The sequence below is a fragment of the Salmo salar genome, chromosome 10 (genome assembly GCF_965601325.2).
Source record: "Salmo salar chromosome 10, fSalSal1, whole genome shotgun sequence".
Classification (NCBI taxonomy): Eukaryota; Metazoa; Chordata; class Actinopteri; order Salmoniformes; family Salmonidae; genus Salmo; species Salmo salar.
Genome location: NC_138300.1, coordinates 54,822,053 through 54,847,142, shown reverse-complemented (window position 1 = coordinate 54,847,142; position 25,090 = coordinate 54,822,053). Strand labels below are relative to the sequence as shown.

Genomic DNA, 25,090 nt, shown 5'->3' with positions numbered 1-25,090 from the left:
TTAAAGTGAAAGCAACTGGATATTTACAAGCAAAAAAATCCCAAGATTTTTAATGGCCCATGTTTGCTAAGAATTCCAGCACTGATCGGTCTTGATTTCCCAGTTCAAGAACATGAACGCACTCGATTCAATTGCGATTTCACAACTCTTGGTTATGACCGCAGCATAATGCTCTTTCCTGCCTTTGTCTTATCCCATGAGTGGCTACAATGGACCTAGATTAAATAATACCATTCTGCAGTGTAGTGCAGCTTCACTTGCAATATTGTCTGATTGAGAACTAGTGAATTTGTGCTGTAGAGGTCCACGGGATTGTAATGTCACATTCACCAGCAGAGGCCAATCATGAACCTCTTGTCAATCCAGTCTGGACACACCCAATTTACTAGAGACTCCATATTCAAGGGATTCATGTTTAATAAGGACTGACCCTTTTCCCCCATACAACCCTATTTTATAAAAAGGGGTAACGCAGGCAGATTTCTAACAAAGCTAAAAAAGAAATTATACAAAAATGGCCAGTTCACTAGCGGTTTGGTGGGTTGGCTGTGCTGATATGGGTTATCAGAGTCTGCAGCTCCTGTAGTCTGGATGTCACCCAATGTGGAGGGGGGACAGGGGTGTCGGTGGCACGCCCCTCTACCAGCGTCTGCAGGGCCCTCAGGGCACTCTCAGCTGTCTGGAGGTAACGGCTGTACTCCTCCTCATCGCTGGTTTCCTGCCGTGCTCGCTTGGGACAGGGCTGGATGGGATGAATGGGGGGTAATGAGTCACTGTATCACTATCCAAGTCAGAGGAGAAATTGAACACTTACAAAATACATCCTAACTTCCTTTAAGTAATCACTGACCGGACAGACTTTGAACAATGTACGATCAGTAATTACGTCTAGGAAGGGAAGTAAAATGAATAAGGTATTTTAAGCTATTGGTTCACTGGCTAAATCTGCCAAGTTTGCAATCAACAGCTGTTGTAGAGTAAATCTTTCACCCCCCTCCCCAAAAAAACCCCCAGATATAATATGGTCACAGGTATCAGCCTCGTCACTCACCTCTGTGTCAGTAGTGGACTGGTCATCACCGGTAGATGCAACTGAAACCTCAGCAGCAGTTTCCTCATTGGTCTCCAGTATGGTGTTGTGTCGTTCAAGAACAGGAGTCTCCAATCTTAACCTCTCAAGCCGAGTCTCCACCGTTTCCTGTGCGTTAATAGTCTAGAAGAACACATGTTATGGTAGAAAAGTACAATGTTTTAATACCGTTGTTTTATGCAATAGAACAGGGTTCTTAGAACTCATGTGTGTCTGTGTGAACAGAGGGGTCTCTGAAGCTTGGGCTGGCAACTGATTAAGTGATGGCTAGGTGATAAAACCAACAGCCACATGCCATTCTATGATCAGTGGCGCATGTGAGGGACTGAGCCTCCATCTGTAAATAATCCCATCCAACTACCTTATCCCCATATTTTTTTTGTTGTTTTTTTTTTTGCTGCTTTGCACCCCAGTATCTCTTCTTGCACATTCATCTTCTACACATCTATCACTCCAGTGTTAATTGCTAAATTGTAATTACTTGGCCACTATGGCCTATTTATTGCCTTACCTCCCTAATCTTACCTCATTTGCACACACTGTATATAGATTTCTTTCTATTGTGTGATTGACTGTACGTTTGTTTATTCCTCCTCCCGTTACGGGGTCTGAGACGCCGAAGCCTCCCACCGTTAGCTCTGACAAATTGAAAACCCTAGTCATTGGCGACTACATTACCCGCAGTATTAGACTTACAATGAATCATCCAGCGATCATACACTGTTTACCAGGGGGCAGGGCTACCGACATTAAGGCTAATCTGAAGATGGTGCTGGCTAAATCTAAAACTGCCGAGTGTAGAGAGTATAGAGATATTGTTATCCACGTCGGAACCAACGATGTTAGGATGAAACAGTCAAAGGTCACCAAGCGCAACATGGCTTCAGCGTGTAAATCAGCTAGAAAGATGTGTCGGCATCGAGTAATTGTCTCCGGCCCCCTCCCAGTTAGGGGGAGTGATGAGCTCTACAGCAGAGTCTCTGGCCCCCTCCCAGTTATGGGGAGTGATGAGCTCTACAGCAGAGTCTCTGGCCCCCTCCCAGTTAGGGGGAGTGATGAGCTCTACAGCAGAGTCTCTGGCCCCCTCCCAGTTAGGGGAGTGATGAGCTCTACAGCAGAGTCTCTGGCCCCCTCCCAGTTAGGGGGAGTGATGAGCTCTACAGCAGAGTCTCTGGCCCCCTCCCAGTTAGGGGAGTGATGAGCTCTACAGCAGAGTCTCTGGCCCCCTCCCAGTTAGGGGGAGTGATGAGCTCTACAGCAGAGTCTCACAACTCAATCGCTGGTTGAAAACTGTTTTCTGCCCCTCCCAAAAGATAGAATTTGTAGATAATTGGCCCTCTTTCTGGGACTCACCCACAAACAGGACCAAGCCTGGCCTGTTGAGGAGTGACGGACTCCATCCTAGCTGGAGGGGTGCTCTCATCTTATATATGAACATAAACAGGGCTCTAACTCCTCTAGCTCCACAATGAAATAGGGTGCAGGCCAGGGTGCAGGCCAGGCAGCTGTTAACCAGGCTGCCAGCTTAGTGGAGTCTGCCACTAGCACAGTCAGTGTAGTCAGCTCAGCTTTCCCCATTGAGACCGTGTCTGTGCCTCGACCTAGGTTGGGCAAAATTAAAGATGGCGGTGTTCACTTTAGCAATCTCACTAGAATAAAGACCTCCTCTATCCCTGCCATTATTGAAAGAGATTGTGATACCTCATCTCAAAATAGGGCTACTTAATGTTAGATCCCTCACTTCCAAGGCAGTTATAGTCAATGAACTAATCACTGATCATAATCTAAAATGTAAAATGTTGATGTGATTGGCCTGACTGAAACATGGCTTAAGCCTGATGAATTTACCGTGTTAAATGAGGCCTCACCCCCTGGTTACACTAGTGACCATATCCCCCGTGCATCCCGAAAAGGCAGAGGTGTTGCTAACATTTACGATAACAAATTTCAATTTACAAAAAAAACAAAACAAAACAACGACGTTTTCGTCTTTTGAGCTTCTAGTCATGAAATCTATGCAGCCTACTCAATCACTTTTTATAGCTACTGTTTACAGGCCTCCTGGGCCATATGCAGTGTTCCTCACTGAGTTCCCTAAATTCCTAATCGGACCTTGTAGTCATAGCAGATAATATTCACATTTTTGGTGACTTTAATATTCACATGGAAAAGTCCACAGATCCACTCCAAAAGGCTTTCGGAGCCATCATCGACTCAGTGGGTTTTGTCCAACATGTCTCTGGACCTACTCACTGCCACAGTCATACTCTGGACCTAGTTTTGTCCCATGGAATAAATGTTGTGGATCTTAATGTTTTTCCTCATAATCCTGGACTATCGGACCACCATTTTATTACGTTTGCAATCGCAACCAATAATCTGCTCAGACCCCAACCAAGGAGCGTTAAAAGTCGTGCTATAAATTCTCAGACAACCCAAAGATTCCTTGATGCCCTTCCAGACTCCCTCTGCCTGCCCAAGGATGTCAGAGGACAAAAATCAGTTAACCTCTCTAGGGTAGGGGGCAGTATTTGCACGGCCGGATAAAAAACATACCCGATTTAATCTGGTTATTACTACTACTACTAAATTCACCGGAAGTTTGCTAGTTCTGAACGTCACATGCTAATGTAAAAAGCTGGTTTTTGATATAAATATGAACTTGATTGAACAAAACATGCATGTATTGTATAACATAATGTCCTAGGAGTGTCATCTGATGAAGATCAAAGGTTAGTGCTGCATTTAGCTGTGGTTTGGGTTTATGTGACATTATATGCTAGCTTGAAAAATGGGTGTCTGATTATTTCTGGCTGGGTACTCTGCTGACATAATCTAATGTTTTGCTTTCGTTGTAAAGCCTTTTTGAAATCGGACAATGTGGTTAGATTAACGAGAGCCTTGTCTTTAAAATGGTGTTAAATAGTAATATGTTTGAGAAATTGAAGTAATTGCATTTCTAAGGTATTTGAATATCGCGCCACGGGATTCCACTGGCTGTTGAGTAGGTTGGACGATTTCGTCCCACATACCCTAGAGAGGTTTTAACCACCTAACTGAGGAACTCAATTTAACCTTGCGCAATACCCTAGATGCAGTTGCACCCCTAAAAACATCTGTCATAAGAAACTAGCTCCCTGGTATACAGAAAATACACGAGCTCTGAAGCAAGCTTCCAGAAAATTGGAACGGAAATGGCGCCACACCAAACTGGAAGTCTTCCGACTATCTTGGAAAGACAGTACCGTGCAGTATCGAAGAGCCCTCACTGCTGCTCGATCATCCTATTTTTCCAACTTAATTGAGGAAAATAAGAACAATCCGAAATTTATTTTTGATACTGTCACAAAGCTAACTAAAAAGCAGCATTCCCCAAGAGAGGATGGCTTTCACTTCAGCAGTAATAAATTCATGAACTTCTTTGAGGAAAAGATCATGATCAATTAGAAAGCAAATTACGGACTCCTCTTTAAATCTGCGTATTCCTCCAAAGCTCCGTTGTCCTGAGTCTGCACAACTCTGCCAGGACCTAGGATCAAGGGAGAGACTAAAGTGTTTTAGTACTATATCTCTTGACACAATGATGAAAATAATCATGGCCTCTAAACCTTCAAGCTGCATACTGGACCCTATTCCAACTAAACTACTGAAAGAGCTGCTTCCTGTGCTTGGCCCTCCTATGTTGAACATAATAAACGGCTCTCTATCCACCGGATGTGTACCAAACTCACTAAAAGTGGCAGTAATAAAGCCTCTCTTGAAAAAGCCAAATCTTGACCCAGAAATTATAAAAAACTAAATCGGCCTGTATCGAATCTTCCATTCCTCTCAAAGTTTTTTGAAAAAGCTGTTGCGCAGCAACCCACTGCCTTCCTGAAGACAAACAATGTATACGAAACGCTTCAGTCTGGTTTTAGACCCCATAATAGCACTGAGACTGCACTTGTGAAGGTGGTAAATGACCTTATAATGACGTCAGACCGAGGCTCTGCATCTGTCCTCGTGCTCCTAGATCTTAGTGCTGCTTTTGATACCATCGATCACCACATTCTTTTGGAGAGATTGGAAACCCAAATTGGTCTACATGGCCAAGTTCTGGCCTGGTTTAGATCTTATCTGTCGGAAAGATATCAGTTTGTCTCTGAATGGTTTGTCCTCTGACAAATCAACTGTAAATTTCAGTGTTCCTCAAGGTTCCGTTTTAGGACCACTATTGTTTTCACTATATATTTTACCTCTTGGGGATGTCATTCGAAAACACAATGTTAAATTTCACTGCTATGCGGATGACACACAGCTGTACATTTCAATGAAACATGGTGAAGCCCCAAAATTGCCCTCGCTAGAAGCCTGTGTTTCAGACATAAGGAAGTGGATGGCTGCAACTCGGACAAAACAGAGATGCTTGTTCTAGGTCCCAAGAAACAGAGATCTTCTGTTGAATCTGACAATTAATCTGGATGGTTGTACAGTCGTCTCAAATAAAACTGAAGGACCTCGGCGTTACTCTGGACCCTGATCTCTCTTTTGAAGAACATATCAAGACTGTTTCAAGGACAGCTTTTTTCCATCTATGTAACATTGCAAAAATCAGAAACTTTGTCCAAAAATGATGCAGAAAAATGTATCCATGCTTTTGTTACTTCTAGGTTGGACTACTGCAATGATCTACTTTCCGGCTAAAGCACTAAATAAACTTCAGTTAGTGCTAAATACGGCTGCTAGAATCCTGACTAGAACCAAAAAATGTGATCATATTACTCCAGTGCTAGCCTCCCTACACTGGCTTCCTGTTAAGGCAAGGGCTGATTTCAAGGTTTTACTGCTAACCTACAAAGCATTACATGGGCTTGCTCCTACCCATCTTTCCGATTTGGTCCTGCCGTACATACCTACACGTACGCTACGGTCACAAGACGCAGGCCTCCTAATTGTCCCTAGAATTTCTAAGAAAACAGCTGGAGGCAGGGCTTTCTCCTATAGAGCTCCATTTTTATGGAATGGTCTGCCTACCCATGTGAGAGATGCAGACTCAGTCTCAACCTTTAGGTCTTTACTGAAGACTCATCTCTTCAGTAGGTCCTATGATTAAGTGTAGTCTGGCCCAGGAGTGTGAAGGTGAACGGAAAGGCTCTGGAGCAACGAACCGCCCTTGCTGTCTCTGCCTGGCCGGTTCCCCTCTCTCCACTGGGATTCTCTGCCTCTAACCCTATTACAGGGGCTGAGTCACTGGCTTACTGGTGTTCTTCCATGCCGTCCCTGGGAGGGGTGCGTAACTTGAGTGGGTTGAGTCACTGACGTCGCAGGTCCTAATCCAGGCACTTGTCATCTCCCGTCTGGATTACTGCAACTCGCTGTTGGCTGGGCTCCCTGCCTGTGCCATTAAACCCCTACAACTCATCCAGAACGCCGCAGCCCGTCTGGTGTTTAACCTTCCCAAGTTCTCTCACGTCACCCCGCTCCTCCGCTCTCTCCACTGGCTTCCTGTTGAAGCTCGCATCCGCTACAAGACCATGGTGCTTGCCTACGGAGCTGTGAGGGGAACGGCACCTCCGTACCTTCAGGCTCTGATCAGGCCCTACACCCAAACAAGGGCACTGCGTTCATCCACCTCTGGCCTGCTCGCCTCCCTACCTCTGAGGAAGCACAGTTCCCGCTCAGCCCAGTCAAAACTGTTCGCTGCTCTGGCACCCCAATGGTGGAACAAGCTCCCGCACGACACCAGGACAGCGGAGTCAATCACCACCTTACCGGAGACACCTGAAACCCCACCTCTTTAAGGAATACCTAGGATAGGATAAAGTAATCCTTCTAACCCCCCCCCTTAAAAGATTTAGATGCACTATTGTAAAGTGGTTGTTCCACTGGATATCATAAGGTGAATCCACCAATTTGTAAGTCGCTCTGGATAAGAGCGTCTGCTAAATGACTTAAATGTAAAGACGTGGTCTTCCTGTCTGGGTTGGCGCCCCACCTTGGGTTGTGCCGTGGCGGAGATCTTTGTGGGCTATACTCGGCCTTGTCTCAGGATGGTAAGTTGGTGGTTGGAGATATCCCTCTAGTGGTGTGGGGGCTGTGCTTTGGCAAAGTGGGTGGGGTTATATCCTGCCTGTTTGGCCCCGTCCGGGGGTATCATCGGATGGGGCCACAGTGTCTCCTGACCCCTCCTGTCTCAGCCTCCAGTATTTATGCTGCAGTAGTTTATGCATCGGGGGGCTAGGGTCAGTCTGTTACATCTGGAGTATTTCTCTCGTCTTATCCGGTGTCCTGTGTGAATTTAAATATGCTCTCTCTAATTCTCTTTCTTTCTCTCGGAGGACCTGAGCCCTAGGACCATGCCTCAGGACTACCTGGCATGATGACTCCTTGCTGTCCCCAGTCCACCTGGCCGTGCTGCTGCTCTAGTTTCAACTGTTCTGCCTGCGGCTATGGAACCCTGACCTGTCCACCGGATGTGCTACCTGTCCCAGACCTGCTGTTTTCTCTAGAGACAGCAGGAGTGGTAGAGATATTCTCAATGATCGGCTATGAAAAAGCCAACTGACATTTACTCTTGTGTTACTGACTTGTTGCACCCTCGACAACTACTATGATTATTATTATTTGACCATGCTGGTCATTTATGAACATTTGAACATCTTGGCCATGTTGTTATAATCTCCACCCGGCACAGCCAGAAGAGGACTGGCCAACCCTCATAGCCTGGTTCCTCTCTAGGTTTCTTCCTAGGTTCTGGCCTTTCTAGGGAGTTTTTCCTAGCCACCGTGCTTCTACACCTGCATTGCTTGCTGTTTGGGGTTTTAGGCTGGGTTTCTGTACAGCACTTTGAGATATCAGCTGATGTCAGAAGGGCTATATAAATACATTTGATTTGATTCCATGTGTAACTGTGTTGTTGTTTGTGTCGCACTGCTTTGTTTTTATCTTGGCCAGGTCGCAGTTGTAAATGAGAACTTGTTCTCTACTGACCTAAAAAAATATATAAAATAAAAAAAGATTGGTGTCTAAGGTACCAGGGACGAGATCGGTTATGAATTGCTGATAAGGAGAACCTCGTCTTGGGGGCCAAACCCTGGTTTCCATACAATGACAACAGTCTTCATAGCAGATACTGTCTGCAATGAATTATTCATTTCTTTCATAACAATCCTAACCTTTTGACCCATTCCACACATCTGTTGTTTGTCATGTATTCAAGAGGATGGGTCTTAACTGTGGCTCAGTTCTGCTAGTTGAGTTCTCGGCGACTAACTCCGGGTGGTTACTTACCAACTCCATTACTGCAGTAATTAAATAATAAAGTTAAATTGTTTTGAAGAAATCAGCAACAACAAAAAAAGTCTCTCCTTTGATTAGAATAATTCCACGACAATGTTCAGTCCCATATTTCATTATCTCCAGATCCCAATGATTGTGTATTGGATGTGGTGGGTACCATTCATTACCTTACTGAGGAAATTCACCACTTTGTTTTTGGTGTCTTCTGAAGACAAGCTCTGGGAGATCACCTCCTCATGATTGGTGACCTGAAACATGAACATTACACATTTTAGTCATTTAGCAGGCACTCTTATCCAGAACGACTTACACATGTATCACATCAATTGGCCCAGCATCGTCCAGGTTTGGCCAAGGTAGGCCGTCACTGTAAATAACAATTTGTTCTTAACTGACTTGCCTAGTTAAATAAAATAAAAATATATATATTTTTAAAGACGTTACATACAGTGCTTTAAGTTCACACCCCTTTACTTTTTCTACATTTTGTTGTGATATAGCCTGAATTTAAAATTGAATAAATTGAGATTGTGTGTCAATTATCTACACAGAATACTCCATAATGTCAAAGTGGAATTTTGTTGTAAGAAAATTGTCAATAAGTATTCAACCCCTTTGTCATGACAAGCCTAAATAAGTTCAGGAGTAAAAATGTGCTTAACAAGTCACCTAATAAGTTGAATGGACTCATTCTGAGTTCAATAATAGTGGTTAACATGATTTTTGAATGACTACCTCATCTTTGTACACCACACATACAATTATCTGTTGAGCAGTGAATTCTTCAAGCAGTCTCAACCACAAAAGACCAGAGAATTTTCCAATGCCTCGCAAAGGCCACCTATTGGTAGATGTGTAAAAATGTAAAAAGCAGATGCTGAATACCCTTTGCGCATGGTGAAGTTATTAATTACACTTTGTACTGACTGTGTGTATTGATACACCATCCAAAGATACAAGCATCCTTCTTAACTCAGTTTCCGGAGAGGAAGGAAACCGCTCAGGGATTTCACCATGAGGCCAAGGATGACTTTAAAACAGTTACAGAGTTTATTGGCTGTGATAGGAGAAAACTGAGGATGGATCAACAACTTGGTAGATACTCCACAATACAACCTAAATGACTGAGTGAAAAGTAGGAAGCCTGTACAATAAACATATTCCAAAACATGCATCCTGTTTGCAACAAGGCACTAAGATAATACTGCAAAATATATGCTAAAGAAATTAACTTTTTGTCCTGAATATAAAAAGCTGTATGTTTCGGGCAAATTCAACACAACACACTCTTCATATTTTCAAGCACTGTGGTGGCTGCATCATGTTATGGCTATGCTTGTCATCAGCAAGGACTAGGGAGTTTTTTTACGATAAAAATAAACACAAATAGAGATAAGCACAGGCAAAATCCTAGAAAACTTAGTTGAGTCTGCTTTCCAACAGACACTTGGAGACTAATTCACCTTTCAGCAGGACAATAACCTAAAACAAGGTCAAATATACACTGGAGTTGCTTACCAAAACCAGATCGAATGTGCCGGAGTGGCCAAGCTACAATTTGGACTTAAAATCGTCTTGAACATCTCTGGCAAGACTTGAAAATGGCTGTCTAGAAATTAACAACAACCAACACTACAGAGCTTGAAGAATTTAAAAAAGAAATGTGCAAATATTGTACAATCCAGGTGTGGAAAGCTCTTAGAGACTTACCCAAAAAGACTCACAGCTGTGATCGCTGCCAAAGGTGATTCTAACATGTACAATTGAAGTCGGAAGTTTACATACACTTAGGTTGGAGTCATTAAAACTCGTTTTTCAACCACTCCACAAATTGCTTGTTAACAAACTATAGTTTTGGCAAGTCGGTTAGGACATCTACCTTGTAGACAGATTATTTCACTGTATCCTAATTCCAGTCGGTCAGAAGTTTACATACACTAAATTGACTGTGCCTGTAAACAGCTTGGAAAATTCCAGAAAATTATGTCATAGCTTTAGAAGCTTCTGTTAGGCTAATTGACATCATTTGAGTCAATTGGAGGTGTACCAGTGGATGTATTTCAAGGCCTACCTTCAAACTCAGTTCCTTTTTGCTTGACATCATGGGAAAATCAAACGAAATCAGGCAAGACTTAAGGAGCAATTGAAGGTACCACATTCATCTGTACAAACAATAGTACGCAAGTATAAACACCATGGGACCACGCAGCCGTCATACCGCTCAGGAAGAAGACGCGTTCTGTCTCCTAGAGAAGAACGTACTTGTGCGAAAATAGCAAATCAATCGCAAAACAGCAGCAAAAGACCTTGTGAAGATGAAGGAAACAGGTACAAAAGTATCTATATCCACAGTAAAACGAGTCCTATATCGACATACCCTGAAAGGTCGCTCGGCAAGGAAGAAGCCACTGCTGCAAAACCGCCATAAAAAAGCCAGACTACAGTTTGCAACTGCACATGGGGACAAAGATCGTACTTTTTGGAGAAATATCCTCTGGTCTGATGAAACAAAAATAGAACTGTTTGGCCATAATGACCATCGTTATGTTTGGAGGAAAAAGGGGGAGGCTTGCAAGCTGAAGAACACCATCCCAACCGTGAAGCATGGGGGTGGCAGCATCATGTTGTGGGGGTTCTTTGCTGCAGGAGGGACGGGTGCACTTCACAAAATAGATGGCATCACGAGGAACGAAAATTGTGTGGATATATTGAAGCAACATCTCAAGACATCAGTCAGGAAGTTAAAGCTTGGTCGCAAATGGGTCTTCCAAATGGACAATGACCCCAAGCATACTTCCAAAGTTGTGGCAAAATGGCTTAAGGACAACGAAGTCAAGGTATTGGAGTGGCCATCACAAAGCCCTGACCTCAATCCTATAGAAAACTTGTGGGCAGAACTGAAAAAGTGTGTGCGAGCAAGGAGGCCTACAAACCTGACTCAGTTACACCAGCCCTGTCAGGAGGAATTGGCCAAAATTCACCCAACCTATTGTGGGAAGCTTGTGGAAGGCTACCCGAAACGTTTGACACAAGTTTAAAAAATGTAAAAGTTAAAAAAAAGTCAATGCTACCAAATACTAATTGAGCATATGTAAACTTCTGACCCACTGGGAATGTGATGAAAGAAATAAAAAGCTGAAATAAATCACTCTATTATTCTGACATTTCACATTCTTAAAGTAAAGTGGTAATCCTAACTGACCTAAAACAGGGAATCTTTACTAGGATTAAATGTCAGGAATTGTGAAAAACTGTGTTGAACTGTATTTGGCTAAGGTGTATGTAAACTTCCGACTTCAACTGTATTGATTGGTTGAATACTTAATCTAATGAAGATACATTAGTGGGGTTTTTTTTTACTTATTTTTTAAATGTTATAATTTCTCTTTCACTTTGACAGAGTATTTTGTGTAGACGTTGACGAAAAATGACAATCCATTTTAATCCCACTTTGGAACACAACAAAATGTGAAATTCTAGGGATGTGTATACTTTCTGAAAGCACTGTACATGCACATTGAAGTTCATACGTACATGAAAGTGGCCACTATCCCTCCAGTTATAAATAAAAACTCAGCCAAGTGCCCTCAGGAAGAAGGAAACTCATAGGAATATAATGTATCTTAAAAATTCCTATCACTAAAAACAGTGTTCAGGAGAGTCTCACCTCTGCAAAGTGAGCGAAGGCCTCCAGGGCATGTTGGTTTATTAGCCAGGACCGCTCAGCTAGCAGGGCCCCAAACAGATCACTCAGCCTGGGCAACACCTGGCTCTGTGGATGACACACACACACACAGTTGGGGAGTAGTGAACTACATGTAGTTGGTGTTCTCCATTTTGCTCTACGACCTCCACATGTGTGACGGAACTCATCTGAAGGTAACCCATACAACTGAATGGAAGAATGGAGATATTTTTGTTGGCACAAAACTAGAGTTAAATCTGTGTTAAAAAAAACAAAAATATTTCCTGAGCTTTATTAAAACTCCTAGATATAGGACAGACACTTCAAAACCTTATTCCCTATGAGTCATTTAAAAATATATATTTTTCTCCTCAATTTCGATCTCGTCTCATCGCTGCAACTCCCCAACGGGCTCGAGAGGCGAAGGTCAACTCATGCGTCCTCCCGCCAAACCGCACTTCTTAACACCCGCCCGCTTAACCCGGAAGCCAGCAGCACCAATGTGTCGGATGAAACACCGTTCAACTGACGACCGAGGTCAGCCTGCAGGTGACCGGCCCGCCACAAGGAGTCGCTAGAGCGAGATGAGCCAAGTAAAGCCCCTGGCCAAACCCTCCCCTAACCCGGACGACACTAGGCCAAATAGTGCGCCGCCCTATTGGATCACGGCCGGTTGTGATATACAGCCAGGGATCGAACCCGGGTCTGTAGTGACGCCTCTAGCACTGCCTTAGACCGCTGCGCCACTCAGGAGGCCCTTATTATTATTTTTTTGACTGTCTTTTTTACCATTTATTCAATGCATCCACCCAACAGCTTAGACCTTTAGAGGTTAATAGGCTACATTACACATTATGTTAACAACTGACTCCAGATCTACCTGTTGAATTAACTACTATTCAGCAGCACCATGTCTATCATCTATTAGAGGTCGACTGATTAATCGGAATGGCCGATTAATTAGGGCCGATTTCAAGTTTTCATAACAATCGGTAAATCGGTATTTTGGGCCACCGATTTGCTGATTTTTTATTATTTTTTTAAAAATGTTTTTAAACCTTTATTTAACTAGGCAAGTCAGTTAAAGAACACATTCTTATTTTCAATGACGGCCTAGGAACGGTGGGTTAACTGCCTTGTTCAGGGGCAGAACGACAGATTTTTACCTTGTCAGCTTGGGGATGCAACCTTACGTTAACTAGCCCAACGCTCTAACCACCTGCTTTACGTTGCCAAGGTAAGTTGCTAGCTAGCATTAAACTTATCTTATAAAAAAACAATCAATCAATCATAAACACTAGTTAACTACACATGGTTGATGATATTACTAGTTTATCTAGCCTGTCCTGCTTTGCATATAATCGATGTGGTGCGCATTCGCGAAAAAGGACTGTCTTTGCTCCAACGTGTACCTAACCATAAACATCAATGTCTTTCTTAAAATCAATACACAAGTATATATTTTTAAACCTGCATATTTAGTTAATATTGCCTCCTAACATGAATTTATTTTAACTAGGGTAAATGTGTCACTTCTCTTGCAAACAGAGTCAGGGTATATGCAGCAGTTTGGGCCGCCTGGCTTGTTGCGAACTGTGAAGACTATTTCTTCCTAACAAAGACAGCCGCCTTCGCCAAACGGGGATGATTTAACAAAACCGCATTCGCGAAAAAAAGCACAATCGTTGCACGACTGTACCTAACCATAAACATCAATGCCTTTCTTAAAATCAATACACAGAAGTATATATTTTTAAACCTGCATGTTTAGCTAAAAGAAATCCAGGTTAGCAGGCAATATTAACCAGGTGAAATTGTGTCAGTTCTCTTGCGTTCGTTGCACGCAGAATCAGAGTATACAGAATCTGGCTCGTTGCAAACTAATTTGCCAGAATTTTTCAGAACTATGAAATAACATTGTAGGTTGTGCGATGTAACAGGAATATTTAGACTTATGGATGCCACCCATTAGATAAAATACAGAACGGTTCCGTATGTCACTGAAAGAATGTTTTCGAGATGATAGTTTCCGGATTTGACCATATTAATGACCTAAGGTTTATTATATTATAGTTAAGTCTATGATTTGATATTTGATAGAGCAGTCTGACTGAGTGGTGGTAGGCAGCAGCAGGCTCGTAATAGTCAAAGGTATATGGTTTAGAGAGAAATAGTCGACGCGTCATAATTCCTGTAATAACTTGCGGCTGAACTTGAAAGGGGTTCCTTCGTTATTTTACCGTTCATGTCTTCCATAGAGAATGTCTTGATCTACTTCAAATAAGGTCTGTGTTTTGTGCTTAAACCGCCTCTGTGTTTTGATACCCTTGTAAATCTCACTAGGTAACGTTTGTCAACATATTTTCATAAATCCACTCTACAAAAAAAATGATCTTCGCTTATATTGATCAGAGTTATATCCTATGGATATCTACACAGTTATAAAATTGGCAAGGTGGTGTAAGCCTAAACCAAACACAGACCTTATTTTAAGTTAATCTAAAAATATCCTATGGAATAAATGAAGGAACCGCTTTTCAGATGAGAAATGAACATTAAATTCTCTTGCAACAGCCCTGGTGGACATTCCTGCAGTCAGCATGCCAATTGCACGCTCCCTAAAAACTTGTGTTGTGTGACAAATCTGCACATTTTAGAGTGGCCTTTTGGTGCACCTGTGCAATGATCATTCTGTTTAATCAGCTTCTTGATATACCACACCAGTCAAGTGGATGGATTGTCTTGGCAAAGGAGAAATGCTCACTAACAGGGACGTAAACAAATTTGTGCACAACATTTGAGATAAAAATATGGAACATTTCGGGGATCTTTAATTTCAGCTCATGAAACATGGGACCAACACTTTATATTTTTGTTCAGAAAAAAAGATTCTGCCCATCATACAGTGGTACCTGGCTATCATACAATACCTGGCTATCATGTGGGATAAACACCTTGCCTAGAGAGGCCAAGAAGTCCAGAGCAGCCAGCAGCAGGTCATCAGGACACTTCTCAGAGATCATGGCTCCCACACACACAAGGGCCTAAAAACACACACAATCAATTTATTGTATACATCAGCTAGTAAATAGTCGCTGGTATTTCAGCCAGGTGGCAAGCTCAAGGGCTCTGGCTACTTTTAGCCTGATAGCTAGCTATAACTAGAAGGATTAATTTAGCCTGATAGCTAGCTATAACTAGAAGGATTCATTTAGCCTGATAGCTAGCTATAACTAGAAGGATTAATTTAGCCTGATAGCTAGCTATAACTAGAAGGATTAATTTAGCCTGATAGCTAGCTATAACTAGAAGGATTAAGTTAGCCTGATAGCTAGCTATAACTAGAAGGATTAAGTTAGCCTGATAGCTAGCTATAACTAGAAGGATTAAGTAAGAAGCTAACGTTAAACGGAGCAGTTGACTGAAATTAAGCTATAATCTTAACAAAAAGATAGGCTACTATAAGTTCTCATAACAAAATAACATTGCTTTACAGAGAGTAGTGAGGCCGGCTACCATGAAAGAGGCAGAGGAGATGCAGAGAGAGACAGAGAGATATAGAGAGAGGTCAGTGGTACAGTGGTTCCCAAACTTGGGGTCTTGAGAGAATCTGTAATCTTATCAAAACACATTTATCAAATAGGTATAGAGTACAACATTTTAGAGTCAACTATAGGCCTTTTACACTGGTGCACCTTAGCAGTTTACAATATTTATATATTTAACCTTTATTTAACTAGTCAAGAAAACTGAATTGCAGTGCAGTTCACAGGAGATACACATTTCAATATGAACATCTCCACATCTTATTCTTTTTAAATTTGGGGTGGGGGGGGGGGGGGCACAAAAAATATGAAATCATCACGAGGGGCCGCAGTGGCTCGCAGGTCTGCCTACCCACATCCATCCTTACACATGCAGTCAGAGCTGGCCCTAGCCTTTTGGGGGCCCTAAGTGAAATGTTGTTGGCGGGCCCCCCACATCTTGTGAGCAAAACATTTTAGCAACTCTTGACAGTGGAGACAAAACATTGTTTTGTAGTAAATCTCCTGCAATTCTACACATTTTGCCATGGGGCGGAGAGAAAATGTTGTGCAATTCTATACATTTTGCCATGGGGCGGAGAGAAATGTTTTCAGTTTTGAATATGATATCTGAGTGAGAGTGACTAACAAAATCAACGGGGCCCCCCCCGGTCGGTAATTCGGCCATGATTACTACTAGTTTAGATAGCTGGCTAGACTAACTTACCAATGAAGAAAATGTTAGCTGACATGGGCTAATTGAGTGACTGTCGAAATTGCACCTTGTGTATTCTACTATTCTAGTTCCCGTCCATGCGTTATCTGGATAGCCCACTGGACCTGATAGTTTACCACATCACTGAGCATCATAGTCACTGAAGTGAATAAGGGAAGTGAACATTTGTGTTCTGTACCTGACAGATGACCTGTGGGTCAAAACTCTTCACCAAGATGGCTGACATGGAGAGGAGGAGTTTCAGAGTGCACTGGATGCTAGGGTGGATCTGCACCTGCCAATCAAAGGGATAGAGTTAACTGAACTGGCAAACTGTACACCCAATGTACTTGTGAGTGTGTGTGTGTGTGTGTGTGTGTGTGTGTGTGTGTGTGTCCAGAAGCACTTCCCTCACCTGACTGGGACACATGGCAACCCAGAGTTGTGAGATGATCGTCAGTGCAGACGACTCACACTCTGCCTCTGGAGATACACCTCGAACCACCATCAGCAGGGACAACAGCGCTATGTTCTGTGGGCGAGAAAATGGGCCGAACTGAGGCCATACTGCAGTGCTTTCGTACTAAATTAGAAACAGAACGGTCCACTTAGGACGACAAGAAATGACCTTATCTACCCTGATTTTCTCACAATAAACAAGATTATTTTATTGGTACTTTTATCTAAGCTCTTAAACCAAACTCGTCACCTTCTCTAAGCTCTTAAAGCCAGTTATGATCTTTCTATTCAACACCTACTATAGGACAGGAGACAACCATGCAGCAGAGAATATTGTAGCCTTGCCCGCTCTATATTCTTGGTAATGAAATGAGACCTTCAGCATGGTAACTAAGGCCAAAATGTGTCACGAGGCATGTTCATTATAAAAAAGGTGCCTGCCTGTCAATGAGGCTGTATAAAACAAGTAGGCTGAGCACTATCACTCCAGTGGAATAGAATACAACTTTATTGTCCACACATTAACTTTAGTGTTCAGCTGGGCACTGAAAAGCGATTTAGATAGGCTTTGCCCCTTGGTCTAAAGAAGTTTCTGAAAAAGTGTCCTCACCACTTTGTCCAATTGTCCCAGTTTGCACCCAGCCTTTTGCCAGTTTGTCACAGTGGTGTTAGTTAAGGTGATGATGTCTGCCTCGACCCGCTGCCGGGCATCATGGGACAGGGCTCTAAGGAGGATGTGACACCATACAGGGAGGTTGTCATCCTGGGAGGGAGGGAAACGCTCCACCAACTCCATCTACAACAAACACACACAAATGTATAACACACATCACATGAAAACACACACTCAGTCACACACAAATGTAAATAAAAACACAAACCACAAGCTCATATCACTTTATAAAACCAGAGTTCGACAGCCCCCTCACACACACACCACACCACACACGTTTTCTCCGTGCTGCTGTCTGACCTGGTGTTCAGGAGTCATGAGGAACACCATGCGTCTCAGCAGCAGAGACAGGTGGGACAGCTGGTAACTCTCCCCACCACACGACTTCACCTGGGGGGGAGGGGAGGGGGGGAGGAGGAGGAGAGGGTGGAAAAAGGGAAGATAGGTCATGAAATAAACTGAAACAACCTGGGGCACGGTTACTAACAGGTGTCTCCTTCCCCCAGGATCAAAAAACACCAATTGTCGCCTCGGTCGGGGTATCAGAGAGGCCTTAGTCTACAGCCACCCTGCCCACAGAGAGATGCCAAATCCACCCTTAAGGCTTGCACCCTACTCACTTGTGGAGATCTGACTGGATTTGACAGGTGTTAAGCCATCTGGTAGCAGCTCCAGCATGCCTTGTGATAGGCTAAATACACCATATGTCTTATAACAATCAAATCCTCTCAGATCTCCACAAGTGCGTAGGCCTTAGGGGTGGATTTGGGACTGGGCCTTGGATAGGGATGATAAACTAGGATACACACACAGAGAGACAGAGCGCGAGAGAGAGTGAGAGAGAGCGAGGGAGAGAGAGCAAGAGAGAGCGAGAGAGAGAGCGCGAGAGAACACTGATAGCCAGGGAGAAGTTGTGACCCCTGTGGGTGGGTGGTCTGTCTGTCCTCTCTACTCACCAGTTGAGCTGTGAGGAGACCGTGATGTAAGCACAGTTCAGCTGTACCATACCTGCAGAGAGAGGACAGAGTCACTCACAGCAGGCAGCAAACACACAGGACAAGCAACGGACATTTACAATATTGCGACATTTATTTGTGAAATGTACTTTACATTTGAGTAATTTAGCAGACAGTCTTCTCCAGACAGACTTCAGGTAAGTGCATTCATTTAAAAAGGTGGTAAGGTGAGACAACCACATAGCATTAGTGAGCACATTTCCCCCTGAAAAAAAAGCATCAGTCTATCAGCAAAGTCAGTGTTGGTGGAAGGAAGGCCGGTGGTTTGGTGGCCAGATGCTCACCGGGCTATGAAGCACCACACGTCAGTAGCCAGCAGGGCCGTCTGGGTGTCAGGCTGCAGCACAGCCTCCAACAGACTACGCTCCTGATGGATGGATTAGCACAAATGGATGGAGAGAGAGAGAGAGAGAACGAAACATAAAAGAGAAGAACCTTTCAGGATAATAAACTGATCCACAGTAGAAAAACAGATGAAGGATGATGATTGAGTTGTGTTTCAGGGTGATAATGTCACCAGAAATGACCTTGGTGTTTCCACTAAATAAAACAGAGAGAGGGAGATTTGTTATGACATCATAAACATACTGTATCCACAATTCCATCATAATGCAATCATTTACAGTTTTTCCAAGCTAGGAAATACTCAGGGGCCAAAGTGCTGTGTAGAGTATGTGTGTGTAACCTGTGTGTGTAAAATACTTACAAACAATATCTACAACAATTTACACCCAACAGTTTGTGGGCAGTGCCTCACCAGTAGGGGGAAGTGTTCTGGGGGCAGCGATGCCACACAGGCACAAAGCATCACACAGACGTGATGATGTAGGGTCACGTTCCCCTGGGCTTGACCCTTCATCATCACCCCCGGCAATAGGACTGGAACCCTCCGTTCCGTACAGGACCGCCTGAAGCTCTGGAACAAGGCCCGGAACAGAGGCAGTCTGAAGACAGGGCAGGTAGGGGGGAGGGAGAAGAGAAAGAGAGAGAATGAAAAACTTGATGTATTATGGAGTTTTTGGGAGTATTGGTTCTTTTGCACTAGTCAAACTAAATAAATAAAAAATATTTGACTAATGTCTGGTCTACAGCCATAGTCTAGAGCCCTCCTACCTGGGCGTGTCCTCAGGGAAGTGGCTGCCGTCACACCACAGCTGCAGCGCCTCCTCTGGATGGGAGGGGAACTGACCCATGACACTCACCAGCAGGAGGCAATGGGGTAACTCTGTCTCAGGACTCAAGTCTACATACAGGTACACAAACAGGACAGGCAGGGGTCACAAAAAGGCTCACACTCAACACAAGGTGGGCCTGACAAGACTCATGAGACCATAGGCCTACTGGTAAAATGCCTTCGAGGGGGTATTTTAGGCATTATTATTAGTGACATTTTAGGCATTATTATTAGTGACATTTTAGGCATTATTATCGCAATCTACTCTTTTTACTGACTCAAGTCGTGCTTAGTTTGTTTGTGAGTGACTCGTTCATTTTAGTCATTTGTTTTGACCTGCTGACCGCAGTGAAGTCCTACAGCAGGATTAATCCACTCTCCTCCGGCTCAGCGGCTCCAGAGACATGCTCCGACCAACAAAGCATAGACGAAAAATACATGTTCAGAAATTATCATTGATCGCATGGTGCAAGAATGAATACAATGAATTATTGAATGTTATGATGGACACAGCTTTGTAGAAGCAAAACATACACAGCCTCTGTTCAACAAACTCAAACACGAATCATTTGGGGGGGGGGCTGCAGTTCACAACAATATTGTTCTTATCACCCACATCAGTCGTTCACAATCTAGTCCGGCCACAACTAGACTTCGTTTCAAATGTATCAAGAAATAATCATATTTGTTTAGCTAGCAATCGACATTGTTTAAAGCACACTTCTCAGTCACAAATGACAGCTCCAATAAGCCCCTACGGTGAACGATGTGAACTTGTTGAATCATGACTCTTTTGAGTCTTCAGTTCATCGTTTGCCGGTAAGGTGTTCCTGTGTGCACTGGGCATTACTGCCTCAAAGGAACAAAATGAGTCGAAAGATTAGTTCTTTCGACTGAACGAGTCGATAAGATCAGAGTCAGTAAAAAGAGCTTAACTTCTTATCTCTACTGTTTATGTCCCCTGATTAATGACAGATAACAAGCAGAGCCCTGATACTCAAAGTAGTACTTTGGCCTTGTGAGAGCATTGTGTTCCAAGTTGACCCCTAAATAAAAACCAGAGCACACTCAGCAAACCAATGTCCTCAAACGACACCAACGGAAGGGGTGTGTGTGTGTGTTTGCTTTTGTTACACATGTCTCGAGGCGGAAAGCATCCCTACAGTACATTGACAGAGGCCCCAGATGGACGTGGGACAGTGGACATGGATGTAATAAGGAAACAGACTGCACAATTCAAGACCTAAGGCTCATGGCAATAAAGTGCCCCAAACAATGTCAATAAAGCACATGGGTTAGCATAGACTGCAGTGTGAAGTATTTGATATTTTTCTACACTAGGGTGAAGGTAGAGGTGGACTCACGCTGGCTGGGGTTGAGGACGGACTCGGCGAAGGGTCTGAGGGGGAGCAGCTGGGAGAGCAGAGCGTCCATGGGCACCAGAACTGCTCCGTTCAGCTCCTCAGACAGAGGGGAGGGGAGCACCGGGGAACACAGGCTGGGAGGAAACTTGCTGTGGATAAAATATAATAAACGTTAACCACAGAGGGTGGGTGGGTGTGTGTGTGTGTGTGTGTGTGTGTGTGTGTGTGTGTGTGTGTGTGTGTGTGTGTGTGTGTGTGTGTGTGCAGTACGTGTGAGTTGTAGAAAGTGTAGCCGTATTGTACCTGACAATTTGAAGGTAGAGTTGGTGGAAACGTCTGCAAGACTTAGAAAGAAAAGCCTTGAATTCCTTTATGTAATGAACTAATGTGTTGGCAAAAAATCTGCACATCTTTGTAGTTTTCTGAAACAACTTGTATTCTGGGCTGTGTGCCACCTGCTGTAGGAAACACAGAGACCAGCGGTTCAACAGGACAGCAGGAACAACCAGACCAAGCAGAGAGCGTTGTCTCACTGTGTTCTACCCTTCACCTCATGCTCAGACATCTAGGGTCACAGTGAGAATGTTGCATTTCTGTCCTGAACTGACCCGTAACAAACTCCACGCAAAAAAATGTTCTCTATTGTAGTGTAATATTAATGAATAATGCATTTGGACTCCAGGCTTTTCATTTGCACACACTGTATACACATTTTTCTATTGTGTTATTGACTGTACGTTTGTTTATGCCATGTGTAACTCTGTGTTGTTGTTTTTGTCGCACTGCTTTGCCTTATCTTGGCCAGGTCGCAGTTGTAAATGGCCTACCTGGTTAAATAAAGGTGAAATAACTAAATAAATAAATAATAGAAGGAAATCAGCTCATTCAACTCAGCAAGGTCATGTTCAGTGTGCACGCAACAAAAAACATTTTAAAATGAATGAAAGATTATTGCCAGCCCAGTGAGCACAAGTTGAAGACTTATTTTCAATGTCTTTTCAACCAAAAAGATGTATTGTGGTCTTTCGCTCATAGGGAGTGTTCCTCTGACTGTGATGTGATTGGCCATGTACCTGTGGCCCCGCCTGACTGATCTGCTCAGCCAGTTCCAGGCAGCTGTGGAACGATGCCAGCAGGTCATCACACAGACAGGATGTGATGTCACCGTGACGAAGCCGCTCCTCCACCAACGATCCATACTTCACACACTGCCTGATCAGATCAATCAATCAGTCAGCCAACAAAAACAGACAGATAGATTTAAATTATCATCAAAATGTAATGTTTGTGGGCCGGACTATACTTACTGAATAATTCATTTACAATAGATCAGATAATGTTTATGATGATTAAAAATGTATATGTTCTATACTTACTTAATAATGAATTTCCATGTGTTGGCATGTAGTGCGATGTCAAGGTTTGAGATAACCGAGCATATATCCAGGAGACTATGAATCACTGAGGGAAATAAACACCTTTTCATTGTCATCACTGAGGCAAAAACTATTGTTAATGTATGACAATTTCTTGCCATAACACTGAATAGTATAAAATGGTCACTTATCTACAGTGAGAATTACTACCCACAAACAACCAGACGGATGCATAAGTCTCTTCCGAGACACACACACACACACACACACACACACACACACACACACACACACACACACACACACACACACACACACACACACACACACACACACACACACACACCCAGTGATGATGTCGGAGACGTCGTCCTCTGAGGCTGTGTTCTCCAGGGAGATCCTGTCCATTAGTCCCATCAGGCCTTTCTGTAGTGAGTAAGCCTCTTTAAACAGGCCCTGGAGTAGGTCTCCCACCAGGGACAGACGCCCACAGTACACCTCCCCACTCTCCTGGGGAAACAGTCATTCCCACAACATATTGTAATAATGCCACTGACTCCATACAGTAGAAAACTACATATGAACATGATGTGCTCTTTTAGATACTCCTAGACATAGACTTTTGCACAGTAAGCATAATTAAAACAGTGAATTCCTTGCAGTCATACCTTGCAGTGCTGGAAGGTGTTCCTGAGGACCTTAAGGATGCAGGAGGGTAAGGAGCGGATACTATCCAGGGCAGGAGCCTCCTCAAACGAGCAGACATGACGCACACAGCCAGACAGCACCTCCAACACCTGCACCATCACCTGGCAAACAGAACCCCCCCCAAAGCTAATAATGTCCACTCAGTACAATTAGCATTCAGATTTGAAGAGGGGAAAACATCTTATACCTTAACACAACAGAGAGAAAGACAAGGGAGTGCTTTTCTCTCATATTGTATCAGAGAGATCGAGACAGAGAGAATTTCCCAGGCATTAAGAACACACCTGTAGAATGTTCCTGAGAAGAGAGTGTATTTCCGTGTTCTGAATGGACAGCCCTCCAACTTGGTTAGTGATCTCTTCCATCAGTGTGTTGAACATCTTCCCTACCTGCAGACATTACAACAGTTAAACACACACACTGGGCTGATGCTTGTGAACATGCATGTCTGTGTTCAAACAAGAAATTAAATATGTCCTACTTTAGGTAAGACCTTGGAGAAACACTCGTCTTCCAGCTCTGACAGGCTGAGGTGAGGCAAGAACATGTCTGTGATGATTTTCAGCACATCTAAAAGAAGATAAAACGTGAAATGGAGAACGAGTGCCACTGGCCTTTCACTCTAGGCCTTATTCATGGAGAACACTGAATTATGACTGGGTTTACTGACAGGTGACAACTTTTGATTTTATTTCACCTTTACTTAACCAGGTTGGCCAGTTGAGAACAAGTTCTCATTTACAACTGCGACCTGAACTTCATGTCCCCAACTAAAATTTGAGTCAAAAACTGTCTTTACACACAATTATATGTATGTACGCATATATATTTATATTCCAGTCTCCGACATTGCGGGTTCTGATATTTTTTAAATGTTATTGCTACAGTATTTTGTATTTTTGCTGGACCTGCGATAAGTGTTTTCACGACCCATAAACTTTGATTTGATGTTAAAAAGATGAGACTTACGTATACGTTCTTCCCAGCTTTCTGTCTTATAATGCATGGAGTACACACAGTTAAGGAGTTCAAAAGTAACGCAATTTGACTTCAACAGTAGTAGCTACACACACAGGCATACTACATCAACTGGATAGGTCTGAAGTGCATTTGTGCAGACCTGGAACTGATGTTTACAGTCATTTCAACCATAAGTAAATGATTTATGCCCCTATGCCATGTTTTGTACAATAGAGACCCACGAAAGGATATGATGAGTTTGGGGAGGACGGATTTGACTTCCAGCCGACAGGTGTCCTTACTCCACTGGACCACCTCTTCCAACAGAGTGGTCTGCGACATGGTGATGACAGCCTAGTAAAGAACATTATTCTCGTACTTTTCTCTACAAACCATGGATGTAGCAAGCTACTAGTTAAATCATAGGAATACAAACTCCGGTTAAACGCAAAGATTTACAATGGAGTTGAGCGGCGACTAGTGTGGGCAGACAGCTCTAATGTCGTAAAATGAAGTTCTTATCAAAGCTACTCCTTTTAGCATCCAAATAACTGTCCGCAATCACAAAGAACAATATCGTGTGTAATTGTGGGCTATTGTTTTGGATGCGGAAGTCAGTCGTGTTTAATCATTTTATTTGGCATCGGAGCCAACGTGAATCGTTGCGTTTCGACGGCTAATGAGGTTGTACAGGCACTAAACTTGTCAACGTTAGCTAGCTGGCTGCAGGTTAAGTTTGGATAACAGCACAGCTTAACGTTACATCCAGCTAGTTAGCAAGGTAGCTAGCTAATAGCTTCGCTCTTTGATTCAGTTTACGTTAGCCAACTAAGTAGTGTTAGCTAGCTAAATTGATAAGCTTGTGCTTACCTTGCTACTTTCTTTCAGTAGTTCACAAATCCCCACGAAATGTAAATTCTACTTGCGTTACTACATGCATAGAAAAACGGCATGTCTTGCTTCGCCAACTAACTGGTTTAAAAATATTCAAACTGTATCGAGAGTTTGTGGATAACTTTAGCCAGAAAGAGGTACCTGTGTGACGCTAGCCACAATAAGGATTAGCAA

General features: G+C 43.2%; 2 protein-coding genes across 4 annotated transcripts in view; one reads left to right on the top strand and one right to left on the bottom strand.

The window, feature by feature from the left end:
- The window catches only part of LOC106592820 (E-selectin), a 126,398-nt gene that overhangs the window by 56,339 nt on the left and 44,969 nt on the right, over window positions 1-25,090 (top strand). The gene's annotated exons all lie outside the window — the stretch shown is intronic.
- firrm (fignl1 interacting regulator of recombination and mitosis) lies at window positions 400-25,090 on the bottom strand. 3 transcript variants are annotated; one of them, XM_082957082.1, is made up of 24 exons: window positions 24,893-25,090; window positions 24,276-24,376; window positions 24,032-24,072; window positions 23,544-23,632; window positions 23,347-23,451; window positions 23,023-23,163; window positions 22,703-22,864; window positions 22,355-22,440; window positions 22,052-22,190; window positions 21,282-21,436; window positions 20,979-21,127; window positions 19,554-19,683; window positions 19,198-19,384; window positions 18,725-18,807; window positions 18,381-18,432; window positions 17,725-17,814; window positions 17,362-17,547; window positions 16,708-16,824; window positions 16,492-16,587; window positions 15,008-15,097; window positions 12,036-12,140; window positions 8,536-8,616; window positions 1,052-1,213; window positions 400-742 (listed from the first exon to the last, which is right to left on the bottom strand). In XM_082957082.1, exons 2-24 carry the CDS (start codon window positions 24,362-24,364, stop codon window positions 527-529), a joined length of 2,751 nt encoding a protein of 916 aa, XP_082813208.1. In that variant the 5' UTR covers window positions 24,365-24,376; window positions 24,893-25,090; the 3' UTR covers window positions 400-526. The 3 variants fall into 3 exon arrangements, with proteins under 3 accessions (XP_082813208.1, XP_082813207.1, XP_082813206.1); XM_082957081.1 differs by having other exon boundaries at window positions 14,984-15,097; window positions 16,492-16,581; XM_082957080.1 differs by having other exon boundaries at window positions 14,984-15,097; window positions 24,893-25,089.